The sequence below is a fragment of the Amblyomma mixtum genome, chromosome 2, assembly GCF_055824585.1.
Source record: "Amblyomma mixtum isolate Tamu chromosome 2, ASM5582458v1, whole genome shotgun sequence".
Taxonomy (NCBI): Eukaryota; Metazoa; Arthropoda; class Arachnida; order Ixodida; family Ixodidae; genus Amblyomma; species Amblyomma mixtum.
Window position 1 is genome coordinate 228948584 of NC_143013.1, and position 27666 is coordinate 228976249.

At 48.7% G+C, this 27666-nt stretch overlaps 3 protein-coding genes across 4 annotated transcripts in view; all 3 read right to left on the minus strand.

The window, feature by feature from the left end:
- Nucleotides 1-2278: 2278 nt before the first annotated feature.
- On the minus strand, nucleotides 2279-7336 carry LOC149362849 (uncharacterized). Of its 2 annotated transcripts, none has more exons than XM_089573271.1 (3): nucleotides 7042-7336; nucleotides 5785-5878; nucleotides 2279-5277 (listed from the first exon to the last, which is right to left on the minus strand). In XM_089573271.1, the coding sequence occupies exons 1-3, from the start codon at nucleotides 7192-7194 to the stop codon at nucleotides 2813-2815; spliced, it is 2712 nt and encodes a 903-aa protein (XP_089429397.1). In that variant the 5' UTR covers nucleotides 7195-7336; the 3' UTR covers nucleotides 2279-2812. The 2 variants fall into 2 exon arrangements, with proteins under 2 accessions (XP_089429397.1, XP_089429398.1); XM_089573272.1 differs by having other exon boundaries at nucleotides 2279-3753; nucleotides 5172-5277; nucleotides 5785-7175.
- A 5367-nt stretch (nucleotides 7337-12703) lies between these two features.
- On the minus strand, nucleotides 12704-22346 carry LOC149362850 (uncharacterized). The gene is made up of 2 exons (XM_089573273.1): nucleotides 21068-22346; nucleotides 12704-14250 (listed from the first exon to the last, which is right to left on the minus strand). The coding sequence occupies exons 1-2, from the start codon at nucleotides 21455-21457 to the stop codon at nucleotides 14218-14220; spliced, it is 423 nt and encodes a 140-aa protein (XP_089429399.1). The 5' UTR covers nucleotides 21458-22346; the 3' UTR covers nucleotides 12704-14217.
- A 2774-nt stretch (nucleotides 22347-25120) lies between these two features.
- The window catches only part of LOC149362851 (uncharacterized), a 30289-nt gene continuing 27743 nt past the window's right edge, over nucleotides 25121-27666 (minus strand). Inside the window, exon 12 of the mRNA XM_089567489.1 lies at nucleotides 25121-25260. Coding sequence (XP_089423615.1) covers nucleotides 25249-25260 — 12 coding nt within the window. The 3' untranslated portion in view covers nucleotides 25121-25248. The remainder of the gene's footprint in view (nucleotides 25261-27666) is intronic.

The window sequence follows — 27666 nt, forward strand, 5'->3', positions numbered from 1 at the left end:
TTCCGCACGCTTCTTTTTTGCCGATTCATCCCCAAAATTTTTCTTGATCTCTCTTGTAAAGGTAGCCCATGAACTTCGTGAATCCTCATGATTGTCGAACCAGTCAAAGACAGTGGCGGCAAGGAAGAACACCACGTTAGCCAGTTTAGTAGCAGCGTTCCAGAGATTATATTTGTTCACCATTTCGTAGTGTTTCAGCCACTCAGTCAACGTCCTCCTCAGGTTTTGCGAAGAATGTGTGGGGCTCTCGGTAATGTGGCCAGTTGTTCGCTGTGGATGGCCTGGGTTGCTCGGCATTGTCGTCTCCAGGCTTGTGCGATGGCAGTGGTAATAAGCCTGCGAGTCCATGGCTCCTTCGATAGAAGGAACGCTCCGTAGTCGATACCCGGCACCTCTCACCAAACTGTTACGTGCTTAGCACGCACGGAGGTTTATTTACAGAGGGGATCGATAGAAGCAGGACGGCGACGATGTCTACGAGAGTCCTTCTGCTCTTTCTCTTCCTCTACCGTTGATCTTCTGTTTCTTCCGTTGATGTTCTGTTAAAGCACGTGACAATATCAACAGTGTTACAATCGATAGCAATAGTAATATTATCGATAGTTTTTAAGGCGAAAGCCTTTAACGCCTCATACTGTTGTGACCCAGGAATGTTAGCAAAAGTGTCCGAGTTTCTTCGCGCCACTACTTAAAAAATAAACTGTGTTCAGGCTCGGAATCGAACCAGAGCCTTTGGCATTTGAAGTGGAGACAGTACCACTCCGCCACGAAGGTTTTTTTCTCTTGATTGCCGCCACGAAGGCTCAAGGTTTTATTTATGAAACCCATGAATTCACTAGATGCGCCTTTATTCATGCTCAAACCTTGCGCCACGAAGGCTCAAGGTTTGAGCATGAATAAAGGCGCATCTAGTGAATTCTTGTTTTTCATAGATAAAAAAAAGAAAAAGAAACAACGTATGAAAAATAAAAAAAATTAAGAAAAACCTGCGCGCCAGGAAACGCTTTCGCCTTGCAGAACTTTAGAGAGCCAAAGTGGCCCCTAAATTTCTTTTTAACTCTATACATTGCTTCAAAAAAACTATCAATACCATAGATAGTCAATTTCCCGATAGTTATGCATAACTAACATGGACTAATTATTCAGCAATGGTCGCATAAACTTCAAATTAACGACATTACTCTTGAAATCAGTGCATTAATTAAGTATTGAATACAATTTCTTATTAGCGAGGAATATTAGGGAACAAATTCTTGTTTTCAATACCTTCCCTCTTTGGAGTTCATTACACGCAACTGAAACGGCCATCGAAAAATTTCGCTCAAAGAAACCCCCCGGAACGCAGGGGACTTCTGCATGAGCTTATCTCTACCAGAGGAGACAATAGGTTTTGAGGGTCCCTGCTGCTTTTCAGCTACTTATTCATTATATTGGTGAATACCGAGAGGAGCTAATCTGCGAAGGAAATATCGCTGGGTCAAATAAGTCTCATTTTGGAATTGAATAGCAGCCCCCCGAAGGAGACCAACAAAAATTGTGCTCTACGTCGAGAGCAGTCAAACTGGTGCTGAGGTACCCCTCATAAAGACGCCTTCGCTCTCCCAACAGACGGAACTCGCTTGGGCCTCCTGCGGAAAACCACTGACATCACATATTCGGTACCAAAGTAATTCAACTTTTCTTGTGTACTGTACTTCCTGCATCAACAAAACCGATTATGTTTCTTTGTCCAATGTGTTCTCTTAAATGAAAAGACGCTTGTTTATTTGGCAAAGTCTGGTTTATTAAAAGTAGTTACTTATTTCTGTACAACGTTCTAATCGCGAAGGTATTGCTCTCTGGCGAAGCTTTGTGAAAGTCTCTGTCTGTGTTTACGATTTCTGCCGATAGATGGCGGAAGCATTTAAGCCCGCTTAGGGTGCCTCGATGAGCGCGCTCCTCCCGCCGCCGCCGTGCAGGGTGGAGACAACCGCGTCGTCTGCTACGACGTCCGCCATTAGGATGCCCGCTCCGTACGCAGCCAAGGGCGGCGAGCCAGCCAGTGTCACATTCACGGTTTTTGTAATTTCGCGACATCGGCTGTTATGAAGCCGTGGTGGAGGACATCGGAAATTTCGTCCACCTCAGGTTTTTATTAACATGCACCGATATCGACCTAGTACAAGGCACTGTGTTTTTCAGCTCTATCGAAACTCGGCCGCCGCGGCTGTGTCGCGCCCGTGCAGCCGAGCGCCATATACCGCCCAGCGAACACATCCGGGGCACTTTTAATGTTTCTTTGTAGTTTCAAACGTGATTTATAATTTTTGCGGAGCATTACTCGCTAATACTACAAAATAAACGACTTCTGGAACATTTTTGTGTTAAGCTTGAGTATACATATAGGCATGTTCTTTCATTTTACATTACACAATATAGTACTTTACGGCTATTTTATGCTCAGAAAAGCATTCCCATAGCTATTCTGAATTTCGTTTTCCTTTCTTTCGCGTTACTTTCGATATGCAGATGGAGATAAACAAACTTTTTAATACATGCCAGATTACTTGGTGCTTCACACATATGGTTTCTATAGCATTAAATTTTGACTCACGCAGTCACGGACTATAAGCCCTGTTTAGCATATCTTATGCAGCAATATAATGTAAACTGCTCACTACTATAAATCAGATATCGATGCCGCTAAAATAAAGCAGCCACACGGTTTCTGAACAATGAAAAAAGAAACTGCATCCGATAATTAGCGATTTCCGATGTGATAGCTTGTTTATTTGGTCGGAAACCTTAAAATGTCAAAAACAAGCGCTACAACTCACTGCAAATTAACTGCAGCGCATGTCTTGCTTCCATGCCCATTGACTCTCGCAGCTTCGAGCTGACGCAGGTGAATGCGTAGCCGTACTCTTGCATAACTTGATATCAGTATGTTTGCCAGAGAATCCTTGTGTTGCTGACAGGCCTCCATAGTGAATCGTGTGTTCTTGTTTAAATATTCTGTGACAGCCTTTAGAGGGGACTTAAGGGTGAACAGATTGTCTGTCCAGGACGTGATTCCTTTAAAGTGCTCTTCGCAGGATTGAAGAAGGCTCATAACCGCACCACTCGGATAACACAAGTTCTCACCATCTTGGACGTACTCTTTCAGTGCAGTTAAATATGCATGCTCATGGTTCGTCGAGCCAAGCATTGCAGCCTTGCACTGCTCGCAGTTCGTTTTCTTCAAAATTCCTTTCACAACAAATCCGCCAATATGATGCAAAATACTGCACTCAATTGAAGTCAGTGCTTCAATGAACAGAATTTCCCCATCGTCAATTTCCTCTTCAACATCTCCAACGTACTCTTTTTTTCCTTGTGAAATCATATCAAGCAGGTACTCAGAATCATCCGTTTCATAGCTTGAGGTTGCTGGTGTGTGCAAAAACTGACTGACGCATACAAGTTTCAAAGCACATTTCATGTCATACGCGTTTGGAACGGGTTTCCTGTGACGCACAACAGAAAAAAGATTCTCCAGGCAGTCCTGTAGCAGTCTCCCGGTGAGAAAGAATTTGTAGCCATCCATTTTAAGCACAATATCTTGCAAACGAAGGACAACTGTTGTTGCAATCATGAGACCTGCCTGTGAGGGCTTCCACTGGGATGTGCTGCCCATCTGCATGCCTTGAATTGTGTCCACTGCCAGGCGCAACATGTGCAAGGCTTCATGGTACTTTGCCATATCTTGCCAACTAAGTGCAACTGACGGATGTCGTGAGGACATCAGTTTGTACCATTTTGCGATGAGCTCCAGGAACCATGCTGTGGTTTCAGCTTCTGGTTCGAGCACTTTCTCTCTTATTAGGCAACGAATGGCGGCTGGGGATTCCTTGAAGAACTGAACTGCTATGCCGACCTTCATTTTTGTGAAGTGGCCTTTGCTGACATGAGCTTCAGAAAGTTTGGGTGCAATTTTCAGCTCTTTGCTAGAGTCGTATTCTACGACAGCGCGCACGTGCTCCAGCTTGACTTTGTTTGAGGGTAAGCTATGTTGGCAGACAGTTGCATCGCTCAGCGTAAAGTCAATAGAGTTTAAAAGCTGACCTCGGATATTTTTTATCACGTGAGCCGCGTCCGCAGTGAAAAAGAGTTCCTTTCCCTGAAGCATCGGATGAGGGATTGAGCACACAGTGTTAGAATTCCTATGGCTAGAAAAACCTAACTCGCGCCACATAGCTCTGTTGGACGCTCCCATATCAGAGGTTACCACAAGCACTCTAAGAGAAATGTCAGCGCAAAGCTGCACGATTTCCAGAACAAAACTCTTAAGCAGACCCCCGTCGACAGAGCTTCCTGTAAAATGGTATGCGATTACCTGCTTCCACCTTGTGTTCAATCCTCCGACCATAAACACTAAGCAATGACATGCAGGTTCATCTGGAACTGCTGGAAATGTTTTCCCTCCAAACACAATGTCTTCAGCACGATCGAGGTCATACCCTTGTGCAATTTCCATTTCATCGAGATAAAGCACACAATTTTTTTCAATATCTTCCATGCCCTCTGCTTTTACTCTGAGAACGTCAATCACTTCAGTTAAGATTCCTGGTAGGAACTTGAGTCCCTGAAGACGACGGACAAGAGTCCTATTAGAAGGCAGTGGGTACCCAAGTCTTCTTAGGGTTTCGTAGCCTGAAGTTCCACTCGCAAATGTGATCTGAAGGGCTTGTTTAATTGTTTTGGACGACCAGGTGGAACCTTTGTTGCTGTTCCGAGACAGGGCTCGCATTTGGTCTTGATTTAGGAACTTCAGTTTTTTTCGTAACATTTCGCTGGCCTTTTCCATTTTTTGAAGCTTCCTTTTAATTGACTTATTTGTAGCACTTGTTTTGCTGTGAACTTCGCTAAGTTTCGCGTATTTTTTCTTCATGTCCTCTAGCTGTTTATTAAGTGTAGCACATGAGCTGTTACTGCACTTCTCTGCACGGGTTGCACGAAGTGCGCAGGCAACTTGCAGGGAATCATCTGTGGCGGGTATTGAAGTTTCTGGAATGGAACTTGGGCGAGGTGAGTTGTTCATCTGACTTTGAGCCGTCTCCCTGTCGTCACTGGGCAATGGCTGCAGTTCTTGATTTGCCGTGTGTGGCATATCAGCCATGTCGTTGACGTATTGGTCCTGAATTTCTGTTGATGTGGTATCAGAAGCACTCTGTTGATGCTGCAGAGTGCCCCTTTGCTCTGCTGCCGCAGGCACCCCTTGTAACCTTTCCTTTGGCGGCTTCCTGTGCTTAGGCATCGCTGAAAAAAGAGAGGCCACACATGCTGCAAATCAGATGGTGCATTATTTTATCATTACGAACGAGCATGCTCCAAGTCTTGCCACGTTTAGACATAAAATTAAATAAAATGCAAAATTGTCAGCATCATGCTTCTGGGCGGAAGGCGCGGCTGATTTACCTCCCTGTAAAAAATGAAAACGAGCTATTCTATTGACCGGAGGTATGAAGAGTCTTACTGTAATGTGAGCCGCCTAATTCTCTGAAGAAACATTTGTGTGAATTTTATGCTCGTGTTTTTGCACTTTATGCTTTTGTGTTTTGTTCTGAAATTGTTACCCCTCTTGCTAGGACCCTTCACTGGGTCTGCAGTATGATGAAAAAAAAAAATCGCTCCACGTGAGTCTACAAATGGCCGGTCATTACAGTACTAAGTTAGAACAATCAGGCTAAGAATGAAAGAAGCAATAGGATTAGGAAAGAAGCGTTGCAAACTTTCGTTAATGTAGAAATATGTGGCTTATTATACCTCTGAAGGAAAAAAGCGTTGGCACAGCATTGGGCTTCAATTTTTTCCACCCGTCAGCCCTATTCTGCTCAAAGGCGCTTTCTTCAAAATGTGCCTGTAACACAGAAACATGCAATGATCAGACAAACTTATTAATGTTTAAATTGAGAGGGCTTCACACTAACATTCTAAACAGCTAAAAATAAGTAACACAAACAGGGATATGCCTAAACAGTTATAAGTGAAATTCAGGTGCTTGTTAAGATATACTAAGAAAGAGGCAAAAGACCGTCGACTTCTTTCTGAAAAAAAAAAAAAAAACGGGGAGAGTGCGAGGAAATTATTGGACACTGAAGAGATGTGTGCTTCCCATGTTAAGATACTAAAGGTTCTTGCCTTTGCTGCTAGGTGGAACATGGGCAGTGAGCTAAGAAATTCCTTTAAAAATAAAACGTTGCACTCATATATGTGCGCGCAAGAAGGCAATGCTGTAAGTCAATCCTGGATTTTTCACGACTTCCCGCTTTCGATCATGCTGTCCACAAATTTTGTGGAGCTTCAATGAAACAGCTTTCTCTTTCGTCTGATCCTGTCATCACCATTAAGAAATTTCCGTTGTTAAAGGGCTCCGTAGTCATGAAATCCTCGTCACTCATCTCCAGTCAGATGTTCAGATAATTCACCGGTCATCGAATGGGGAAAGAAAAGCGAATGTCTAGACAAGCGTGATCACAAAACACATATCGATCACCAAGTTAAGCGTGCCTTTATACATGCAGTAACTACCAATTAGCCGTTAGTAAACTAGTCATAACGAGTCCTGACATGATTGTCATGGCCACACATGCGTCTTGCTTGGTCATACGCCTCATTTCTTTTTCTCTCTCACACACACACACACACACAAACGGGCGCGCGCACGCACGCACACCGTCTGAGTTGGACAGCGGCACAAGAATACAACGCCGAGAAAATTCCTCAAAGCGCTCTGTATGTCATAGCATAAAAGGTAACTTAGAGCTCCCCTTACGTTCCACTGCGCACAAAAAAGAAATTGCACAAGGATCCGGTAGCAAAGAGCGCACATCTTTACGCGCTCGCAGTACTACATGTACAACAAGAGATTATAAGAACTAAGCATGTCGTGTTGCCCAGAAATAAACGAGTTAAACACGCAAGCATATGCGCCAGATATCTAGGATACAAGACTGACAAACGCTACGGTATAAAGCATGCAAATGAAAGAATAACTACGAATACAGAAGAAGCATAACTTACGCTGCATACACACGAGCGGTCCGTGGGTTGCCACTTGTCGCGCTTGATTTTTACGAGCCAGAGAAGCCGTCTTTTCGGTTCTTTAGGGAACCGGTACATCTTCCACTCATTTCGTGAGTGGTTCGTGCACTGGGGCACGCAACACCCGGGCATTTTGTCCCAGAAAACGCCGCGCACGTGCCTCTCCCAAGCAGCCGCGGCGACGCGTGGGGAGCGAAATGGCCGCTGCCGCTCCGGAGGCGGCGTTCGCCCCTTCAAAGAATGGCACCACCCTCCAAGAGGGCGCGCGCATCGAGGCACCCTAAGCCCGCTTATGTCCGCGCGTCTCCCTTTCAGGGGTGGGGGGGACACCCTTCGTACCACCCCGTGCCGCCGTATCTTGCGAAGATAGTGTTTGGTGTAGGCAACTGCAAGCCGTAACCGGTGAAGTCCCATGACGTCGCACCACCATAGATGGCAGATGAAATCGTGGGGAAATCGTGAGCCAGCGTCAAGCTTAGAGACGCGGTCCTGTTGATGGTTCGAATCATTCCAGTGCGCCTGCATTGCGGCTTCCATTAAATGCGCCAACAAGGCTCCAATGTCTGATCTAGAAAAGGCTATCTTAATGAAAGCACCATTACTATGTGCCAGCCGAGCCTCGGCGTCAGCACGCTCGTTTCCCGCTATGCCGCAATGGCTCGGTATCGACTGAAACTTAATGATATGGCCGCGGTGGAAAGCTTCGGCTAACAAAAGCACAATCTGTTGAACCAGCTGTTCGCATGCGCTTGGTTTTACATAAGTTTGTATGTCCTGCAATGGCGATCTCGAGTCGCAGAATATAGTCCATTGGTGCGCTCACTGGTGACCAATATAACGGACGGCTTCTCGTATGGTTGTCAATTCGGTTGCCGTAGAGGACGTTTTATGCATTACATAGAAACGGTGACATGAGGCATTGCCTGCCACTATCACCGCTGCAGCTGAAGAGGTAGGTGTCCGTCACGGATCCGTCCACGAAAACATGCTGGGCGTCTCTATACATAGATGTAATGTGTGACAGCGCCAGCTGTTTCAGACCGACTGCTGGGATGCGCGTCCTCTTTGCTATCCCTGGGATGGTTGTACGTATATATGGTTTTGGTTTGGTTTGGTTTATGGGGTGGTACTGCCCAAAGTGGCACCTCTGCAATCTGGTGTGACATGTAGTTCGAAGGCACCACTCCGAGAAGCCCATCTCGGCGCCGTCCTCGGTCTTCCGCATCTTGTGTTGCGGAAGACGCCCGAAGAAGATGCGCCGCTATCCGTGGCCGAGAGCTGCGGCTTGGCGCGTTCTGCCAGTATCGCCTTGCTAGCGCCGTAGGCCTTGCTAGTGCCGGCTTCGCGGCGTCAGGGCGTTTGGTGTAACGGCAGCACCGGACAAGGGGCCTTCCTTGTTGCTCGGGAGGACGTGGGCGGGGCCTGCCGAGTGCACCGTGCGCGGGGCGTAGATCAGGGCCTCCCGGTTGACGGAGGCCATGTGGGGGACCGGCGCCGGCTGCTGTACCATCGGCTGCCGGTGCTGGTTCGCGACCGACTGCGACGTCGCGGCCTGGGTCTCCGAGTCGGGCGTCTCCTCTGAGGGGTTGGAGACCCTCGAGTCCAACTGTTCTGCGGTCTCCTTCTTCGGCGGCTCGTCGTTGGAGGTGAGGACAGAAGACGCCACATCAGTGGCGGCCCCAACGTGACGGTCGACGACTTCTCATCGTCGTTCACTACAACTTCCATGGTGGGTTCTTCTGGACCGCCAGGCGCCTCAACAATCTCGACCGGCCCGGGTTGCCCACCAGGCCCCTGGAACGTCTTGGCAGCCGCAGCAGCCGCATAGGACCGCGGCAGGATGCAGTCCGACGTATGGTGCCCGCTGCCGCAACGCTTGCACGCCGCGCGGCAGTGCACCACCGAGCACACAGCGCCGAGGTGGCCCTCACCGCCGCACCGCGAGCATCTCCTCTTCATGCCGTGGCATTCCAGCATGACGCGCGTCCCGGTCACCGTCAGAAAGTTGGGAGTCGACCGCGTCCCGTTCCGGACATGGCTCTTAAACTGGAAGGCCACCTCCGTCACGGAGCGCACCTTCCCGTAGGAGGACAACGCAGCGGCGAGGTTCTCGTCGCTGACCTACTGCGGGAAACGGTAAACCGTCACGTAGACCACTAGATCTCCCATCTGCTCCAGCGGCACCTCTTTTACGGCAAGGCGCAGAAGGACCCTCGCCACCATCTTCGTAGCCTGCGCCAGATACGAAACTGCGACCAGGCAACGAAGGTGACCAAGATGCTGCAACTATTGCAGCCCCCCCTCCCCCGAGTGTCGGCCGGAACAGGTTCCGGCACACTAAACAAATGAAGGGGGGCGCTTTGTTGACCTAAAGTGCGGTGAGGCGAAATCCTTAAGCGTGGTGTTGCTGCTTGTGTCACTGATATATGGTTCAGATGTTAAGCTTCGCCTAACGTGGTGGCTCAGTAGTTATGGTGCTCGGCTACTGACCCGAAAAACGCGGGTCCGATCCCGGCTTCGGCGGTCGAGTTTCTATGGAGGCAAAATTCTAGAGGCCCGTGTACTGTGCAGTGTCAGTGCACGTTTAAAGCACCCCAGGTGGTCGCAATTTCAACGTCTCTCATAGCCTGAGTCGCTTTGAGATATTAAAACCCATAAACCAAACCAAACCTAAGAGTGGAAGAGACACGTCTTGCAACGCCTTGCTCGTCGGTAAATTGGTTTTTGAGGAAAGGAAATGTATCCGTTTCGCATATCTCGGTGGACACCTGAACCTAGCCCTAAGGTAAGGGAGGAAGATGGGAATGAACGAAGACACCGTATTCACTAGACGCGCCTTTTGTTCATTCGAAAACCATCGAGCTGGCATGGTGGAGTGGTTCACGTGTTCGTCTCGCACTCCAGAGACTCTGGTTCGATTCCCCAAATCGACGAATTTCCTACCCGATTTTATTTATTTTACTTGGAGCATCACTATACCATCCCTTTAATTGTTTGCATGGTTACTAGCCAAAGTACAATGGCCCCGTTTGTAATTCGCGCACTGTGACGTCACGACCTTTTCGACCAATTGAAAAGTGACTTTTCTGTCGAGAACTCCTGCTTACAACGATGAGGCAGCCTTACAGTGGCTGGAATAGTATTCCAGCCACTGTACCTAGGAATGGCGCTGTGCAGGAGCGGGCACCACCATGCTCGATCGGCTCGTCCGGGCAGCCACGGCTGGGACACGGCGCCGGACGTTTTCAATAGCCAAATGATGACTGTGACAGCCGGCCAAATCTTTAGCTGGCGTGTGCGACGGCCGCTTTTGAAGCGAAAAGCTTCACTAGGCTCGTCAACATCGCGCTTCGCGTGAGCCACACTACAAATTTGCCATGGCTGCGCATGCGCGAAACCGAGTGACGTCACGCGGAGCGCAGGTGGCCGCTGCTGCCGCAGCCGTCGTCGCGCCGCGCGCTGACTCCGTCGCCTGACCTTTCGCCGCCGCCGCGCTCTACTGCGCATGTGCACTGCCGCTTCTTCTCCTCGCCACCATTCGACCTTTCGCCGCAGCCCTGCGCAGTGCGCATTTGCCCATACAACAAGCGCAGACACTCGCCATGGAAGGAGAAGAAGAAACCACTGTCGGACGGCGCAGAAACACCGATCCAGAAGTGGTAGCTCGGGAGTTGGCTGAAAAGCAGCGAGAGCTCTTCGCTTTAAGATATCCAGGCTTAACCTTAGTAAGTCACAGCCAATTTTTACTACGCTCCTGCGCTTTGCGACGAAGAAAACTTGCGGAAGGCTCAATATTAAGCACTGGCTTAGTGAGCCTGTGCTCAGAATTGATATTTCCGCAAGTTTGCTCCATCACAAGCTGCAGGAGCACGGAATACGCGGCCGTAAGGCACGCCAGCTAAAGATTTGGCCGGCTGTACGTCACGTGAGGCACGAAAAAAAAACACTATATAATTGCTGATTCTTCATAGGCCATTCCGATTGTTGAGGCATGCTGACTTTAACAATACAGGGAATTAAAACGACGCTACGGCGATTACATCACAGTTTTCATGCTTCCTGTGACCTATATTGACCGTCTTTTCTTTTCGGTGGAGTTTGCGGACTTGAAAATGCTCCCACCTTGCTAAGAACATCTTCAAAGAAGTTTATTTGGTGGTCGGTGTGACTCCATCCAAGCGGAGATGCAAGTAATTCGAGCAAAGGTGGAGAGAGGAATAGAGAGGGATAGAGAGAATTAAAGCGCCTGGCATTGTGTTTTGCGCATCGCTTTAAACTAGCGAATGTAGTAGCAGTTTACGAAGAACTGCATACGTAGAGAACGAAAATAGGCTTGCGATTTAACATTGCTAAGCACGGAATATTGTGCAACCGTCTAGATCACTCAAGATACCCTGGCGTGGTGTGCAAGATACCGTGTCACGGCTGTGACGCTGCCTGTATTGGAGAAACCGGAAAATTCTGCCGAAGGCTCCAAGAGCATCAGAATGACGTCATCAAAGGCCGCTCTGCATCTAATGCTTTGAGGGAACAGGTTTTGGTTTTGTTTATAGGTGTTTAACGTCCCGAAGCAACTCAGGCTATGTCGGACGCCGTAGTGAAGGGCTCAGAAAATTTCTACCACCTGGGGTTCATTAACGTGCACTGACATCCCACAGCACACCGGCCGCTAGAATTTCTCCTTCATCGAAATGCGGCCGCCGCGGCCGGGATCGAACCCGCGTCTTTCGTGTCAGCAGCCCAGCGCCGTAACCACTGAGCCACCGCGGCGGGGCCTATGGGGGAACACAACGCATGAACCCCACTGATTGGGACGAAGCATCTATCATTGCCACAGAGAAGTTATCATCACGCCTCCTTTGTAATCATTCCATATACAAAGCACAAAGCATGCTCTTAACAGAACACGTGGTAATCTGCCAGAAATCTACAATGGCTCGCTACGCAATTTTAACCCCATATAAGCCACTGTCGTTCCATGCAGCTCTCTATGTGATCAAGGGACCAGTACGGGCCCCGAAACGTCGTGTTTCCTTGTGAAGAATTTGTTGGCGAGTGTGTTTATTTCCACGATGTTCGCTCCTAGCCAGACGGTAATCTGTCAACCCCTGGACTATAAACATTGTCAACACCAATGCATGCAACGCACATGTGTCATCACCGCCACGCAGCTCAAAGCGCGATTGAGCCAGTGATACGCCTTAGCTTTCCTTTCGGGACTACCTCAGAGGCTTCACGCAAATAGGCTGATTCTGCGGCGTAGGAGGGTAATAGCGCATCCGCACTAAAAAAAAAATTTGCAGGCTAGAAACATTACCAATCTTCTATAATCAGGGAGTATTTGGACACTGGCACCCGCTCAAGCACAGTCATACGGGTACAAAGGAAGGCTGTACAGCTTCCACAGAAACGTGGAAAAATTCGTGCTGGTTAAGAGTTCGAACGCGGAGCCAGCGCTTCATCGGTGCAGTCTCTCTACCAACTGAGCTAACAGGGACTTTTTTTCTTCATTGCCTGTTTCGACAGGTTACAACAACAGGTAACAAACAGATTAAGTTCGGCATTCCATTCTCAAAATCAGGAGCGGACAAGCGTTTCGCCAACAGCAGAAACTCAGAACCGTTTCAAGGAACATAACTGCTTCAGGGCTCTTGGACAACTAGGAGCCCACACTTGAGGACCTTTTGTCCTTTTATTAAAATACACTTCATCACCAAAAACACAGCGCCTTGTACACTTCATGCAGATTAAGCACATTTTCGTAGAAGTAATCGCTGACAAATCGTGCATCTTCATCGCAGTGTCTTGCATCCGTCCTGCTGCGCCAGATATACTGTGGAGGCCAAGAACGTAGACGACATCGTATATATAAAGGTATGGTTCAACGTCTAGGAATCCTGTCCCTAATAGCGTCAAGGGTGGTTCTTTCTTTATTGTGCGCTGGAAGACGTTCCAAACGAGCAGCGCATTCCAGCCATCAATAAAGACGTCTTCAACTGACTCTGGTTTGTGACACCACCAGCAGTCAGCTGAACATGGTAAGGCCTTCTCCTCCATCCACGTTTTACATAAAGAAAAATTTTTTTTTAATAACTTCCTCATTGGCCTCCGCTGCACAAGGATTGGTACATTGCCTCGGGGCACACTGAGTCAACCAAATATTTCAGTAGTTGTTTATATGTGACATTTCAAAGGCATTCCACACTAAAGCAAGCATTCAGTAACAGGAAAGCAAACATCACTTCTTTCAAAATCAACTTGCACTGCATCGCAACCCGTCTACAGTGGAAACAACATAATTTGGCAAAGCCGAAGAAAGCCGCTCTTAAGTCCGCAGGAAAAGGTCGTGCTGATACCGAAGAAACAAATATTTGCCCGACCTTTTTGGCCCTACTTTCCTCGGATGCAAGTGCGGCGAGACAATACCCCTTTTTTTCTCAAGCGTAGAAAAGATTATCACGCTTATTCCTCTCCATGAGGACTACCGAAGAAAAACTGCGTAGAGACTAGGAAACTTTTGAGTGCCAAGTCGAGAGCATGAAAAGACATGCAACAAATGCCACACTTTTGAAACCAAGAAAACATTGGATATGTATGCTCGCACAAAAAGACAGGTTCCTCTCGAAACATTTTTGTGTACGTGTCGACAATGCTCGAATTCTTTCGTTCCAAAAGTAATCTAGATTTCGATATCTGTAAAAACGGACATCCAGGCAAGTGAAAAGGACATGTGTCCATTTTACACATGCATGAAACCTAGGCGCGGTCGCCCAGTGATTAAGATGAAGTTACTGCATCGCATAAATCATTTCTATGTAAAGCGATGAAGCAATATTAGAGTATATTTTCGAGGTAATCATTTTGTCCCTTCGAAAAATCGCGCATCACATCTTGCTAATGGTATGTACCATTACGTCATTCAAATGACCAATATTTTAAATCCGCTTGCACAATATGTACGCCACCAGGGCTTCCGCTGTGCACACACGCTGGTCTTAGAGTTCATCGTTCTCTCTCTCTATCTCACGGTATAAAATAGCAAAAAATGAAAAGATAAAAATAAAATAAAGAAGAAAGTTTGTTATGCAACTGGATGTCGCCGAGCCGGCTCAATTTGCAGACGCAGTCGCTCGCAGCGTCAAAGCGTCGGCTGGCCTAAGGAGAGTCGGCAGGTATTTTCACCAGCATCTGCAGGAAAAGAAGAAAACATTTGATTAGGTACACGAAGAGAAAAAAAAAGTCTCTGCCGGCGCATTTAATTTTTTGGAGAAAAGGATACTAGATTTTTTTTTTTTACTGGCAGAAGAAAAATTCACTGGGTGGAATTTAGGCAGAAACGCGGAGCCGGGAAAAAGGCAGTTTTCAGAATTTGTTACAAGGCCCATATTCCATTTGAGTAATGAATAAATTAACGCTAAGACTTTATCCCAGACAAGCAGAAGAAAACAAGGTGAGCTGGTCCTCCTTCGTTTCAGCAGATCTTGAGAATGCATCAGAAGCGGAAGCAGCTCTCTCCTCATAGAGGGTATAAATGCTTTAGATTTAATCCTTAAATAAGTAAATAGTTTGATACAATATGTGCGCAACTGTGCACTTGGCAAAGTGCCAGCCTTTTCTCAGACATCATTGGACACTTGTCCCCAATTCGGATCTTCCTATTTCTGCGTAGTAAAAATTGTCTACAAAGCGCCATGGCGCAAGCGAAGTTTATGCTCCTCGCCAATGTGACATCAAGCTGCACTGAGCAGTGCTCAGCAGTTTTGCGGATTGCTCACTATTATTTTTGTCTAAAGATTTGTATGGGCAGCTTTCATAGATTTTGAAAAAAGAAACGGCATGGTGCGACGGAGCAGTAGGCCCATAAGATATTTATCTATTTCAATTATGCACATCACCGTTCCAACCTGAACCATGATAGGAATGGCTACAAGCACCAAGTTCTGCTACAGTCGTGCCCCGTTAATACATAAGACTCGAATTATGGACATTTTTCCTCGGGAACAAACTCTCTGAATGTATTTCCGCCTCGTGAATATGAAAACTCGCTGTCCGGACAATGGACAGCGTGAAAATGCACGTAGTCCATTTGAATCCATGGATTTTTGTTCCATTAATACAAAAAAAATGATGATAACAAAATATCGACGGCCTAAACTACAGTTCCGCCCCATGCTTTTTTTGCGCAGAACACCGCGAAACCACCACCACCAGTGGACACCAGTAGGAAGGTGCAGGTGCCGTATACAGTAATGTCGTTTTTGTGCGTGTGCTTCGTTCTTTTATAGTTGCAATGTGCCCGGACAACGCGAATTACTATTTCCCTCAATACATAAATGGCTGAGAAAAAAAATTCTCCCTGCGCGCAATACGCTCAAAAAGCATGTTCAGCGCATGCCAGCTAACTCAGTACGCAGAGTTTGAACACTAGTAGTAGACATGGGCGTCCGGAGGGGGGGGGGGGGGGGCAAGGGGGGGCGGCTGCACCCCCCTGGAAAATCACTCACTCTAACCGTGAGTGATGGCCGCACACCAGGGGCGGCGGTGCGCTCAGCAAAAAGAGTAAAAGCGGCCCCGCTTCCAGCTTTGGGTCACATCTGCGAAGTGCCGAGTCCGGGGACGCGTCGTTGCAGACATACAGCGGCACCGGCGAGCATGTGTTTCGAGGCGTCTTGAGATGGGTGCCTGTTTCTTTGATCTCTAGAGAGATAGCCACACGGAGGCAGACAGTGCACAATCCGGCCACCGATGAATTCTTCAGGAGGGAGGGACAAATCAGCCGTGTCCACCCCCGCTTTGTCGGGCTGCTCAAGGGCAAGCAGGCGATGAGTTGGCGCCGCCGCCGCTCGCTGTCTCCTCCGATCCACGGGAGAGCGCAGTTCGGTAGAAGCGCCGCTTTCAGAATCTTCGGCAAAGGGGATTAGCAGTTGCTTTTGTTCACGGCGACGCAGTCTCCAGAGGCGCCCCCACACCAGCGTTCCTTGCATCTTCTCCGGAAGCCAGCGCCTTTGGTCAAGGCAGCCCGATGGCGCCTGCCTGGCTCGCCTGGCTCGCCTGTCACCTCTGGCTGGGCCTCAAATCCCAACAGCGCCCATGTACTGTGCGATGTCAGTGCATGGTAAAGAGACCCAGGTGGTCGACATTATCCGGAACTCTGTACTACTCCGTCCCTCATAGCCTGAGTCGTTTTGGGGCTCTGAACCCCATAAAAACACACAAAACAAATTTTCCGACTGGAGTGGCGAGTGTCCCTTCCCCTCGGAAGTCGCGAGGCGTTCCTTTCACCCCCAAAGTGCTATTAGGAACGACGACAACAAGTCTCGCCGGGTGGCCGCCAGCACGCCTGTTTCTACTGTGTATGGCTGCTAGCGACTTGAGGGTGATTGCTTTCGGGCCTGCCGCCATGGACCACAAGCACCGAGAGGACCCAGGTGCCAGCTGACTTCAATTACGGAGTTTGCCCGGTTGGAGTGCAGGAACAAAACCAGACCCCCTTCACAAAGTGCCTGCACGTGTAGAACGCCGCCGCCGCCTCGGGGAGACGAACGTTATCTTCCCCATTTGCCGTGACCGTGCCAGGGAACAAAGGGCCTCGTCTCCGGTTGCTCTTTGGCGTGCCCAAGCACCGCGACAAGCTGGCGGGCCTCATCTCCGACCCAAGCACGAGGAACCACTTTCGGCGTTTTCGTGACCTCGCGTCTGGCCTCGAGCGGCGGGTGGCATTTGATGATCAACAGATGTCGGTGACCCGCAGAAACCTTCGGCTGGCCGGAGGCCATCACCTACCGCCGTCAACGCTACCTCGACGACAACCTTCTTTCCCTCAGACTCCACATGTGAAGGGGGCGTGACCATGAGTGCAGTGTCGTGTGTGTGCGCACAGGTGAAAGCTCTAGGCCCCTCCCACTCCGGCAAGGGCGTCCTGAACCTAGGGACTTTAGGGAACAAGAAGGATATAAAACTCGACAACGGATGCGGCAGAATCGTCTCACTTCTAACCACCAATGTAAAATGTAAATAAACCTATTCTCCTTTCGCCATCTACCTCTTCGCTCAGCGGCACTCCTGTCCTGAACCGTCAACTCCAACAGTGCGTATTCGGGGATACTGCGGCAAGTAGGCCCTTGCATGTGTGCGCGCCTCTGTGTTTGTGCTTCGGTATTTTTAGTGGCCGGTTGTCAACGAAGCTGAGAACAATCAAGACAGCGGACGAGAAAACGACGAGCGGCGAGTAGTGTGTGTGCAAATACTCGACTGTGCGGTTGCGCGAGCAAGATGGAGCGAGGTGTATGAAGCTGCGAGCGTGCATTTATCTTGTAAATAAGTTTTCGTTGTATATATAGTCATTTTTTGTTTTCAACGTACGCATTCAACCGTTTTTTCAATCAATGTGTATATATTTTTAACACTACCAACCCCGAAGAACTCCATAGCCAGCTTTGTCTCGCGCGGTCCCGAATGATGGATATTCGACGCTTCTTCAAGCGTCAGCGGTTGTCTGACGAAGCATTATCCAAATGCGCCCCTGCAGATTCTGGTGTGACATGTGACAACGGTGTAGCATTTGAACAGAGTGATGCAAGCTTTTATCACCGGACAGTAGCTGATGTCGTCGACTCCATGGAAGGGACTCTGTCAACAGTGAGTTCAGGTAATGCAGCAGGCCGAGATGATTCCATTTCTCCTTTCTTGGGATTTAAGTCCGGATTTGACCAGAGCGATGCAACCTTTCATCACCGGACAGTAGCCGACGTCGTCGTCTCCATGGAAGGAACTTCACCAGCGAGCTCCGGTCACGCAGTAAGCCGAGACGATTCCCTTTCTCCTTGCTTGGGATCGAAGTCCGGAGACAACATCAAGAAAACAAATAACTTGCCTCAAGAATATGACTTAGGAGAGTTTCTAGGCAAAGCTAAACTCACTGGCATACCGGACTTTTTGAAGTTACGTCTTCTTACTAAGCCATGGTCACCAAATGTTACATACGATTTTAAGAAGGATGTAACACCTGGAAAGAGGCCTTTTCGACATCAATGGCTGGGAGATTACGCCCCCTGGCTTGCGTACTCAGCGACAGCGAAAGGCGCTATTTGTCGTTTTTGCGTCATTTTTCCTCCACGTGTTCACCGGGGTACTCAAGGAAGTTTTATCGTGCGCGCTTTCAGTAACTACAGAAAAATGCACGAGGCGTGCAGGGATCACGTAAAATCCCAATGGCACCAGGAGGCAATGACGGCCTCACAGAACTTTATGGATGTGATGAAAGGCAAGCAGCTACCCGTTGTAGAGCAGCTGAACAGAGCACTCCACGCGCAAGTTGAAAGGAACCGTGAGAAACTATTTCCAATAGTTTCCACCATTGTCTTTTGCGCGACGCATGACTTGCCAATTCGCGGCAAGCAGTCCGATAGTGGAGTCTTCAATGATCTGCTTGACTTTCGTGTAGAAGCTGGAGATACTCTACTTCAGGAGCACTTCGCTTCTTCTGCTGGCAATGCCAAGTACACTTCTGTCCGCGTCCAGAACGAGATCATCACAATCTGTGGCGACATCCTGAAAGAGCAGATAGTTACCGAAGCTAACAAAGCGTTTGCTTTTTCCGTTCTTGCTGACGAAACTGCAGATATTTCAGGAAAAGAGCAGATGTCTATAGGCGTTCGCTTTATTGACAAGGCGGGAGCCGAAGTGTGCGTTCGAGAGCAGTTTTTGGGATTTGTAGAGCTGGATCAATTAAACTCCGCTTGCATCGCCGCGGCAATCTTGAAGTTTTTGACGAATGTCGGGCTGATTCTTTCGAACCTCGTTGGACAGGGGTACGATGGATGCTCTACAATGGCTGGAAAAGAAGCTGGAGTGAACAAAATTATACAAAAACCGTTCCCGAAGGCACTATTTTTCCACTGTGCAAGTCACAAACTAAATCTCGTCATCAACGATCTGAACGACGTCTCTGAAATTCGAAACACAATTGGCATAATCAAACAAACCATAAACTTCTTCCGCGAGAGCGTACTCCGGAGAAAATTGGTGCCGAACATTCCGATGCTGTGTGAGACAAGATGGTCTGCAAAATATAAGTCTATTAGGATCTTCTCTCAGCATTACGTGGCCATAGTCGAAGCACTCGAGGAGCTCGCGTCCACGGAATCATGCTCAAACGCTGCAACTAGACAACGAGCTCACATCCTCTACTGCGCAACAACAAGCTCATCTTTCATCGTCTGCTTGCATATTGTAGCGAAGTACAGCGCTCGGCTCGAACCAGTTACGAACATTCTGCAAGGTGTATCCATGGACTTCCATTCTGTGCATGACCACATCACTGAGCTGCAACGTATTTTTCGCGGCCACCGGACGAACGCTGTAGAGGAGTTCTCTAACATCATGAATGCAGCATGGGAGGCAGCCAATCACTTAAATGTGGTGATATCTGTGCCAAGACAAGTCTCTCGTCAGGCCCACCGAGACAACTACGGGATTCAGTCGCCGGAGGAATACTACCGTGTGGCAATATATGTGCCGTACTTGGACTCCCTCACTGGTTCTTTAGCTCGGCGCTTTTCTGAAAGCAATGAGAGGAGCTTCAAACTTCTCCAGCTGCATCCATCAAAAATGAAGCACTTGAGCCGTGTTGAGTTCGCTGTTCTCGCCGAAGAACTCCAGTGCTTTTACGGCATCGACAACTTCAAGGAAGAGGCCATCTCTTGGTACGAGATGTGGTGCAACAAAACTGGGGACCCATCAGAAATAACTTACTGCGAGCTTCTACATCAGGCCAAGACATTCTTCCCTGGTGTTGCAAAAGCCATTGAGGTGGCTCTGGCTTTGCCAGTTACTACCTGTACGGTCGAACGCTCCTTCAGTACAATGAGGAGAGTGAAAACGTGGCTACGCTCAACGATGACAAACGACAGACTGGACGGCCTTTGTATGATGAGTGTGCACCGAGAGCGTGTAATGAAGCACAGGAATGAATTTATCACCCGTGTCATCACGCAATTCGCCCAGAAAAATCCGAGGCGTCTACAGTTGCTGTTTGCTGACTGACTGTCGTTGCGTGTTTGTGAACATATTGTGCTGTGTGCTGGTCATCAATCCGGGTGTGTCGAGAACCCGTATGCAGCAAGACTGAGCACTCTTCTCCACGAAGTGATAGTATCTTTTTGCATTTTTATTAATTTTAATTGTTTCTTCGTTGATAAACTCCAATGTATCTCTCCTAGCCACGCTTTAATTTGCTGTTTGTAATTTTTCTTTCATGTGTGTATTTTACTTATTTATTTTATTTATTTATAAATAAATAAATTTACTCCGCAAATAGTGCCTTTTTGCTACGAACATAACCCCCCCCCCCCCTCCGGCGCCAACAGCCAATGGGCCCCCCCCCTGCAAAAAATTCTGCGGACGCCCTTGGTAGTAGAAGATGCTTCGCACCAAGAGGCGTCATCACGCGTCTATGGACCACCAGGAGCATGAAAAATTCTAAATATGGCGACCAGAATAATATACCTGGAGATTCCAAGACTGCGCGATGTTCACTTCACTTCCCGCCTCTATGCAGAGAAGGAGTCCCTAATCATAGAGCGTTTTTTTTTCAGAATATTTGTCTTTCTTTCATGATTCATTGGTACCAACGACTCGCTTTATGGTAGCTTTTGCTCAGGAACTAAAGCGTCCATATTAAGCATATAAAGGAGGCACGACTGTATACGAAGATTAATGCGCTGAGTTAACGCATAATCTGTCTGCGTAGAATACGTGCAGAATCTGGGAACGAGATGATTTTCCGGAAAGCAAATATCAATACGCATGCGCCAGCACTGAATTTTGCGCAAAACACTTTTTTTTTTGTTCTTTGGTCATGTCGCTTCTTTATTTCCTCCGGTTTTATATTTTTCCCTTATTTTTTCCCCTTGTTTAAAACGTGGATTTGTAAGTTTTGGCGAAAAGGCTTCCGGCGCGCTGTTCGCTGAGCCTTTAAACAGACAAAGGCAGCGGCCGCACTCACCCGGACATCGTGCCGAGCAGAGACGACGGGGGAGTCGGGCCCCGACCGCGGGTTGCAGCCCACCACGTCGCCATCTTCGACGACGGATCCCGACCCGTTAACGGCGAGGTACCCCACAACGAGTGCCCCGTGGTGGCGAGCCCTGGCCGCCAGAAGCCACTTGCTGGGAGCCTCGTGACCAACGACGACGACTGCCGTCGCTGTGGACCCGCCCCCGGCGCGTGGAACCAGCCAATGGGAGCCGGCGCCCAAGGACGGCGACAGAGGCTGCCAGCGGTATCGAGTGCCTCTGCTCTGTGCCAGGTACTCGAAGGCGGACGCCAGGCGGCAGCGGCCCTTGGCACGATCCGCCACGAGGCAGCCGCGGCCGTTGACGAAGCACGGAAGCATGTCGCCCCTGCAGAGGCAGCAAACACTCTTTAATGCGAGAGCATCACGTGGGCCACGACGGCTACAGCTCTTCTGCTTCGGCGTCTGTGTGAAGCGTCCACCGGCCAACCTTGGCAGGTGGCGTTTGAGGGGAGTTTCCGCTCTGCACCTACCACCATCCTCCTGCCATAAGACCGGCTAGAACGAAACAGCGGCTACAATGAAGCACCGGCGAAGGACACTTCAGTGACATGTGATATAGATTGTGTTCTTGTGATGTCAGTGGCTTAGGGAAGTTAAGAGTAGCGGTAGTGGCCGTAGTGGTACAGCTCAAGCTGTATCCACCTTCTGTTCACTCGCGGCAACTAGGATGACGGCAGAGAAAAGTACTGCTGTCACCGCGTCTGCCTTGGCGAACAGACCATGCCCACCTCTATCCATCAGGACATGCGGCACTCGTCGTGGCCGTGAGGTTGCGCACTCCTGTCACGCGACAAATTTCCGCGTTCGAATACGACCCATTGTGGTGTTTTTTATTTGTTTCAGTAACGCACGAGGACCACAGAGACCGGTTAAATCGCTCACTGTGGCCAACAGTGCTAGCGCACAAAAACAGGCAAGGGACGAGGAAGGAAGGAAAGACAAGGATGTCCCAACTAGTTTCACTCCTTTTTGTTCTGGAGGTGAAATCTACTTCGCATGACTGGAACTTAATAACATAGTGGAGCAGTACCTTTCAGTACTCCTCGCAAAGTGATGTCTCTTCATCACTGGTGCACAAATCCTCACATGGATACATGGATGATCGCCGAGAAGACCAACTAGTCTTTATCCATGGCATATGACATCTTCACAAGAGGAAGTGGATATATGATGACAGTTAGGAATTCATAGCCTCTCTACACCCACACATGGCTACGAAAAACACACTCATAAGCGTCCAGTGTTAGTCTCAGCGGAGGAATTTCCAAACCGCCCGTGCCTGGTCACCGTGCGGCCCACGATCTGCCCGACAGCCTCGTCCGCTCCGATCCTCGCGGGCCACAGAGGTGCACTGCGAGGCAGCACTGCGGGCAGCCATCGCTCGACGGGGAAGGCGTCCAGCCGTTTGCTCAGCACCTGCAGCGACCGCGACGGAGGCCTCAACACGCCGTCCGGGCCGGACAGCACCCGCCGCGCTGAAGACAGCAGACCGCCGGACGGGAGGCTGTGCGGCGACGTGAGGATGATGATGTAACCGCCGCCAACGCAATTCACATGTACCGTCGTGCGATACAGTTTGACATGCGTATCAAGCAGCAATTTAGCTTTATTGTGAGCCCTTTCATAGCCTCGAACAGTTTCAGGTGTACTAGTCCTCAATAGACTGCGACACACGAGATGTGTACGAAACAAAATGTATTCCTTTTCCTTTGTGAGATTGCGTCAATTTCTCACGTGGCCACCCTACACGCTATGATTTTTATTCAACGCTGACAACTGCACAGCCCGTTTGTTCTCCAGTGGAGAAAAGTGCACAGATGTAGGCTTAGGAAAGCCGCGATTGCCCCATCATTTTGACTTTATGAACCTCATTACACTGTTTTCTGCCACGTCTAAGGAGGCCTACATTTCTTTAACATTTAACTGGTCCCGTGCTGCTCAAGGATGTCTCTCTTATGTATGCTTCATTTTTTAATCTCATCTTAGGCGTTCTACAATCTGTTTTCGGTTGTTTATCGTTCAATCGTCGCTGCTATTTTTCGGTGAACTTTTATGTCCTCGCCGGTTTGACACGTTTCTAATGTTCCAAAATGGACCAGCATACACAAGTAAGTACTCTGGAAACTTTTTACTGACAATATTCTTTCCTTCTTGCAGTGCACTGTGTTTATTTTTATTGCACAATTCTTTGCGCTGCCGTCAGAATCCTGGCTCTTCAAGAGACGCACCCTTCGTCTTCGTACTTGAGCTGCCTGGCGAAGAAGGTGACGTCACCCAAGGCGGCGGGGTCTGCCCTGACTGCGTTGTCCGGTACACTGGCGTGTACACCTACCGGCAGCCAGGCGAGCACCAGTCCCTCGGTCTCCAGGAGGTACTGGAAGTAGCCGCTGTGCACCAGGCCGGAGCTCAGGCTGGACACGCACGTCGGCCTGGTGACGCAACAGTCAGTTTGTTATTATTCGCAATGCTAAAAAAGGCCCTCAATCCCGCCGGAGGTATTCAGGGTGTACGGGGTGAGTTAGCTAAGAAAGGGGGCAGCATATGCACAGAAAATAGGCGCGTGCTGTCTGCCCGTGTCTGGGTCGATGGGCACACTTTCAGCACTACACAAGAGGCTAGCTGTATCACTGTATTCCGGCGTACAGCCCAGCCTTCCATCCATACTGGGGTGATAGGTGACATTCACGGTAGGGACTTTCGAACATCGTCCGCTCGCAAGCAGAAAAGTGAGTCGAGTTCCCCCGAGAACAGACGTGCGTTTGTTGCATACTCAGGTGCATCTCGCAGTGACAGCTGCGTATGTGATTTTGTCGCGCGCAGAAAATTTACATCGCTCTCACTCAACAACAACCACCCCAAAGACTATCGTATGCTCTCAACACTCCTTACAAAGCATCCCTTCATCTTACCATTCCCACCTTGCCTCACCAGAATCAGCGCCTCGATGGGACAGTTGCACAAAGATAGGTATGTTGCTTGCCTGCCTGACTTCCGACAGGGCCGATGGATCTTAAAACGGGAAGATGTGCCTCCCGTTTCAGAAGAAGCAGTGAAAGCGAACAAAAACTAATGGAAATAACGTTAAGGGCGCCACTATCCAGTTCGCTTCATGCTTTCGTGGAGGCGAGCGCTGCTGTTTCAACCGCACCGAGAAGGCATCGATAAGTAAAGGTGATCGACACGCATTGGACAAAAATGTTAAGATAAAAAGCGCACAGGACGCGAGGTTAGAGGAAGGATTTACTGATGTTATCCATCCAATGCTACCCACAAAGGAAAAATGGGGAGGTTCTTTTGCTGAATCAGTCGCCAGCAACGTTGGTCGTCCCTGCACTGTCTACAGAATATACGCGAAGGGACGATACCGTCAAAATTCGCGGCTGTAAACTTCTCTGGGTGAGTGAAATAGGCGAGTGAGAGGCAGTTTTGTCTGAACTTATGTGGATTTTCGTAAGTGGAATAACTTTTGTTTTCACGCTCCGTTTCATTAATTCTTTTTGAGGAAGCATCAGGAATCCAACCACGTAATTCCGGTGTGGGAAGAACATTGCAGCCATGGAGGAAGGGAAGAAGTCAGGAGAGGCGGCTCCGTCACAATTTTTGAAGCCCGATCGGAAGGCTCTCCCCCCCCCCCCCCCCACACACACTCACACATACTTGGCCGTCGTCTCAGCGTGCTTGTGCATCCGCAGCCGACGACGCCGCTGCGCCCAGCGTTACCATTGTCTGCACCCTCTGCCGATGACTCGCAGTAGTGCCTTGCAAAGTCACGTGACTTCCGGCGCACTTTTCGGTGAGAAGCTCGGATAGCAAGGGCCTCCATGGTCCTCCATGGTCGCAGTGCTCTTTAACCTTCCTCTTTCGGGAGAGACCCAAACTTGTCGCAAAGCTCATAAAATACTCCCGGTACAGAGATAGAAATTTCTTAAAGCAGCACAGAAGAGCGAAGCGCTTAGTCCGTTGCGCAGTCTCGGCAGCTTACTTGGCCTTCCGAGCAACTAAGCACGGCGTCCAGGCGTCTCCCCGGTCGGCGCGGCCCGCGTAGTACAGCGAGCGGCCATCGAAGCCAGCGGCCACCGACGACCGCGGGTGGTGAGCTTCGGCGACCGTCAGCCAGTGCACTGCGAGGAGCGGAGACACGTGTAGCGCTGTTGACTTTTCACGAATGCGTTGGCTGAGGTTAGCCATTTACAAAACGTGGGCGCTACAGCGCCTGGCTGCCAGCGCCACCAGCGGCAGCGACAAAACCGTGCATGGCCGCACATTTTACGCACCGACTACGTCATACAAATATATTGAAGCGGGTAGACGACGACGACAAACAGCGATGGCACGAGTGGGAAGAGTAGAAGACGAAGAGTAGAAGACGACAAAGAAGTTCGGACTGTGTTCTCGGTGCCGCTCGCAGCTGTTCTTGTCTATTTGTAAATATCTGTAAATATATTCTTTCCCGCAACAATATACCAGCCCTGTAATGCAGCATTTAGTCGAAGTTACAAGGCGTGCGTGTTTCTTTTTAAAGTCGTAGGTTGTCCGTCGCGTCATTTTTATTTCTTCTCGCTTTTTGGAGAAAAAGTGAGCAACCGCAAACTTTCTACAGCCCTTCAAAATAGTTAAATGGTAGGTTAGTTCCTATAGCAGCGCATCCTGGGACGCTCTCTCTGCATACGCCCTGCGAGCCTGCTCCGACAGGGCTGCGTATTATTTGTATATTTAGTTTAATAAAAAACAAAACTAGCTCCCTGATTGAGGAATGGAAGGAAGCCAACGTAGTCCCAATTCACAAAGGTCGTTCACTGAATAGTCCTGTAAAGTACAGGCCTATCTCCCTTACTTGCATGTACTGTATAATAATGGAACACATCATTTACAGTTCTGTGATCAAATACTTTGCATGGAGTAAATTCTTCAGAGCATCGCAACAAGCTTTTCGGGCTGGCCATTCATGGACAATGCAATTAGCTCAATTCACTCATGACCTGTCGTCTGTACTCGACAGCCTGCAGCAGGTTGAGTGCGCATCCTTGGACTTCAAAAAGGCCTTCGACACACTTCCCCATCTCCTGTTACTTCATAAGCTATCGTTTCTTGGTGCAACAAGCAAAGTGTTTCAAAAGATTAAAAATTATCTTGAAGGGCGCAAGCAACGAGTCGGGGAACGGCCACTTTTCAGACATAGAAGTAGTCACTTCTGGTGTTCCGTAGGGACTTGTGTTAGGGCCTCTTCTGTTCTTAATTTATGTCAGTGATGTAGTGAAGAATTTTATTTGCGAGGTGCGGTTGTGCGCGGATGGCTGCGTTTTGTATCATTCAGTTAAAGTCCCATATGACACAGATGATCTCCAGCAAAACAAGAAGCGCATTAAGCGCTGGTCTGAAATCTGGAACATGAGTTTGAATGCTGCAAAATGCTGCTGGGTCTCCATTACGCGAAGGCGTACTCCTACTGTGTCGGATTATCTATTAAACAACCAGCTTTTACCTGAAACGACAGATTACAAATGTATCTGTGTTTATATTTCGGCTGACCTGACCCGGAGAAAACAGGTTGAATACATTTCTACAATGGTCTCACGAATGTTAAACATTTAACAAAGAAATTTCCAGAATGCTCCTCGGAAAGTTAAGCAAATTTTATATTTCACTTATACCAGGCCAATTATGATGTATGCCTCTGCAGTTTGGAATCGTCGTGTTGGAACCGATTGTGATATGCTGAAAGCGTTAAAAATCGTGCAGAACGTTTGTTACTAACAAGTATTGTTTTAATATTTTCAGTAGCTATATCAAACTGTAGCTTAATATGGACTCACTGGAAGAGCGCTGGTTGGGAACTAGGTTCGAATTTCTCTGCCGCATCTATTCCAATAAAACCAGTATTAATCCTAAAGCTGATTTCCTGCCACCGCATTTCTTATCCACAAGGTGCGACCACGGGTGGAATATACCCGAGACAGAATGCTGGGCTGATGTTTTCAAGCACTCCTTCTTCCCGCATACCATCAATGAATGGAACAAGCTGCCCCAGCATGTTGTTGAATGCCAGTCCGAAGCTTAGTTGTCAGCGCTGCTATCGGACTTGTGACATGCTCAGTTGCTGTTTCCCGCTTTTTCTCTTTTCGTGACAGAACTTCGGCGAGTGTGAATTCGCAGTTGAGTGTTTTTTTCCAGCCATTCATTGTATCTTGTACAAATGTTTCGGGTGTGCCGTATATTCGACTTGTGCGTGTATGCATCCACCCTACAATTATGCCTTCAGGGTGCTGCAGAAAACGTAAATAAATAAATATGATGCTGTATGCTCCGTACGGGCGAAGTTTAGCCAATGCGTCACCCGATTATTCGCCGACCGACTGAGGGTACCTCAACAATGTGTTGAAGATATGCATAAATAAAACATACCGCAAAAAGCACACACATGTAGTGCAGCGTGATTCATCACTGCGTTGGCAGGCGCTATTCACTGCTCCCCCAGCAAGCGCATACAAAGAGAAAACTACGCGGATCCTCCTCCTCAGGCGCTGGAA

What these genes read in the sequence shown, in the direction of transcription:
- LOC149362849 (XM_089573271.1), bottom strand. Translation starts at nt 7,194, where the DNA reads ATGCCCGGGTGTTGCGTGCCCCAGTGCACGAACCACTCACGAAATGAG. An exon ending in ACCGCTCGTGTGTATGCAGC is followed by an intron (nt 5,879 to 7,041) that starts GTAAGTTATGCT and finishes TCTGTGTTACAG; the next exon opens with GCACATTTTGAAGAAAGCGC. An exon ending in AACGCTTTTTTCCTTCAGAG is followed by an intron (nt 5,278 to 5,784) that starts GTATAATAAGCC and finishes CTCTTTTTTCAG; the next exon opens with CGATGCCTAAGCACAGGAAG.
- LOC149362850 (XM_089573273.1), bottom strand. Translation starts at nt 21,457, where the DNA reads ATGCTTCCGTGCTTCGTCAACGGCCGCGGCTGCCTCGTGGCGGATCGT. An exon ending in CTGCTCGGCACGATGTCCGG is followed by an intron (nt 14,251 to 21,067) that starts GTGAGTGCGGCC and finishes CTTTTCCTGCAG; the next exon opens with ATGCTGGTGAAAATACCTGC.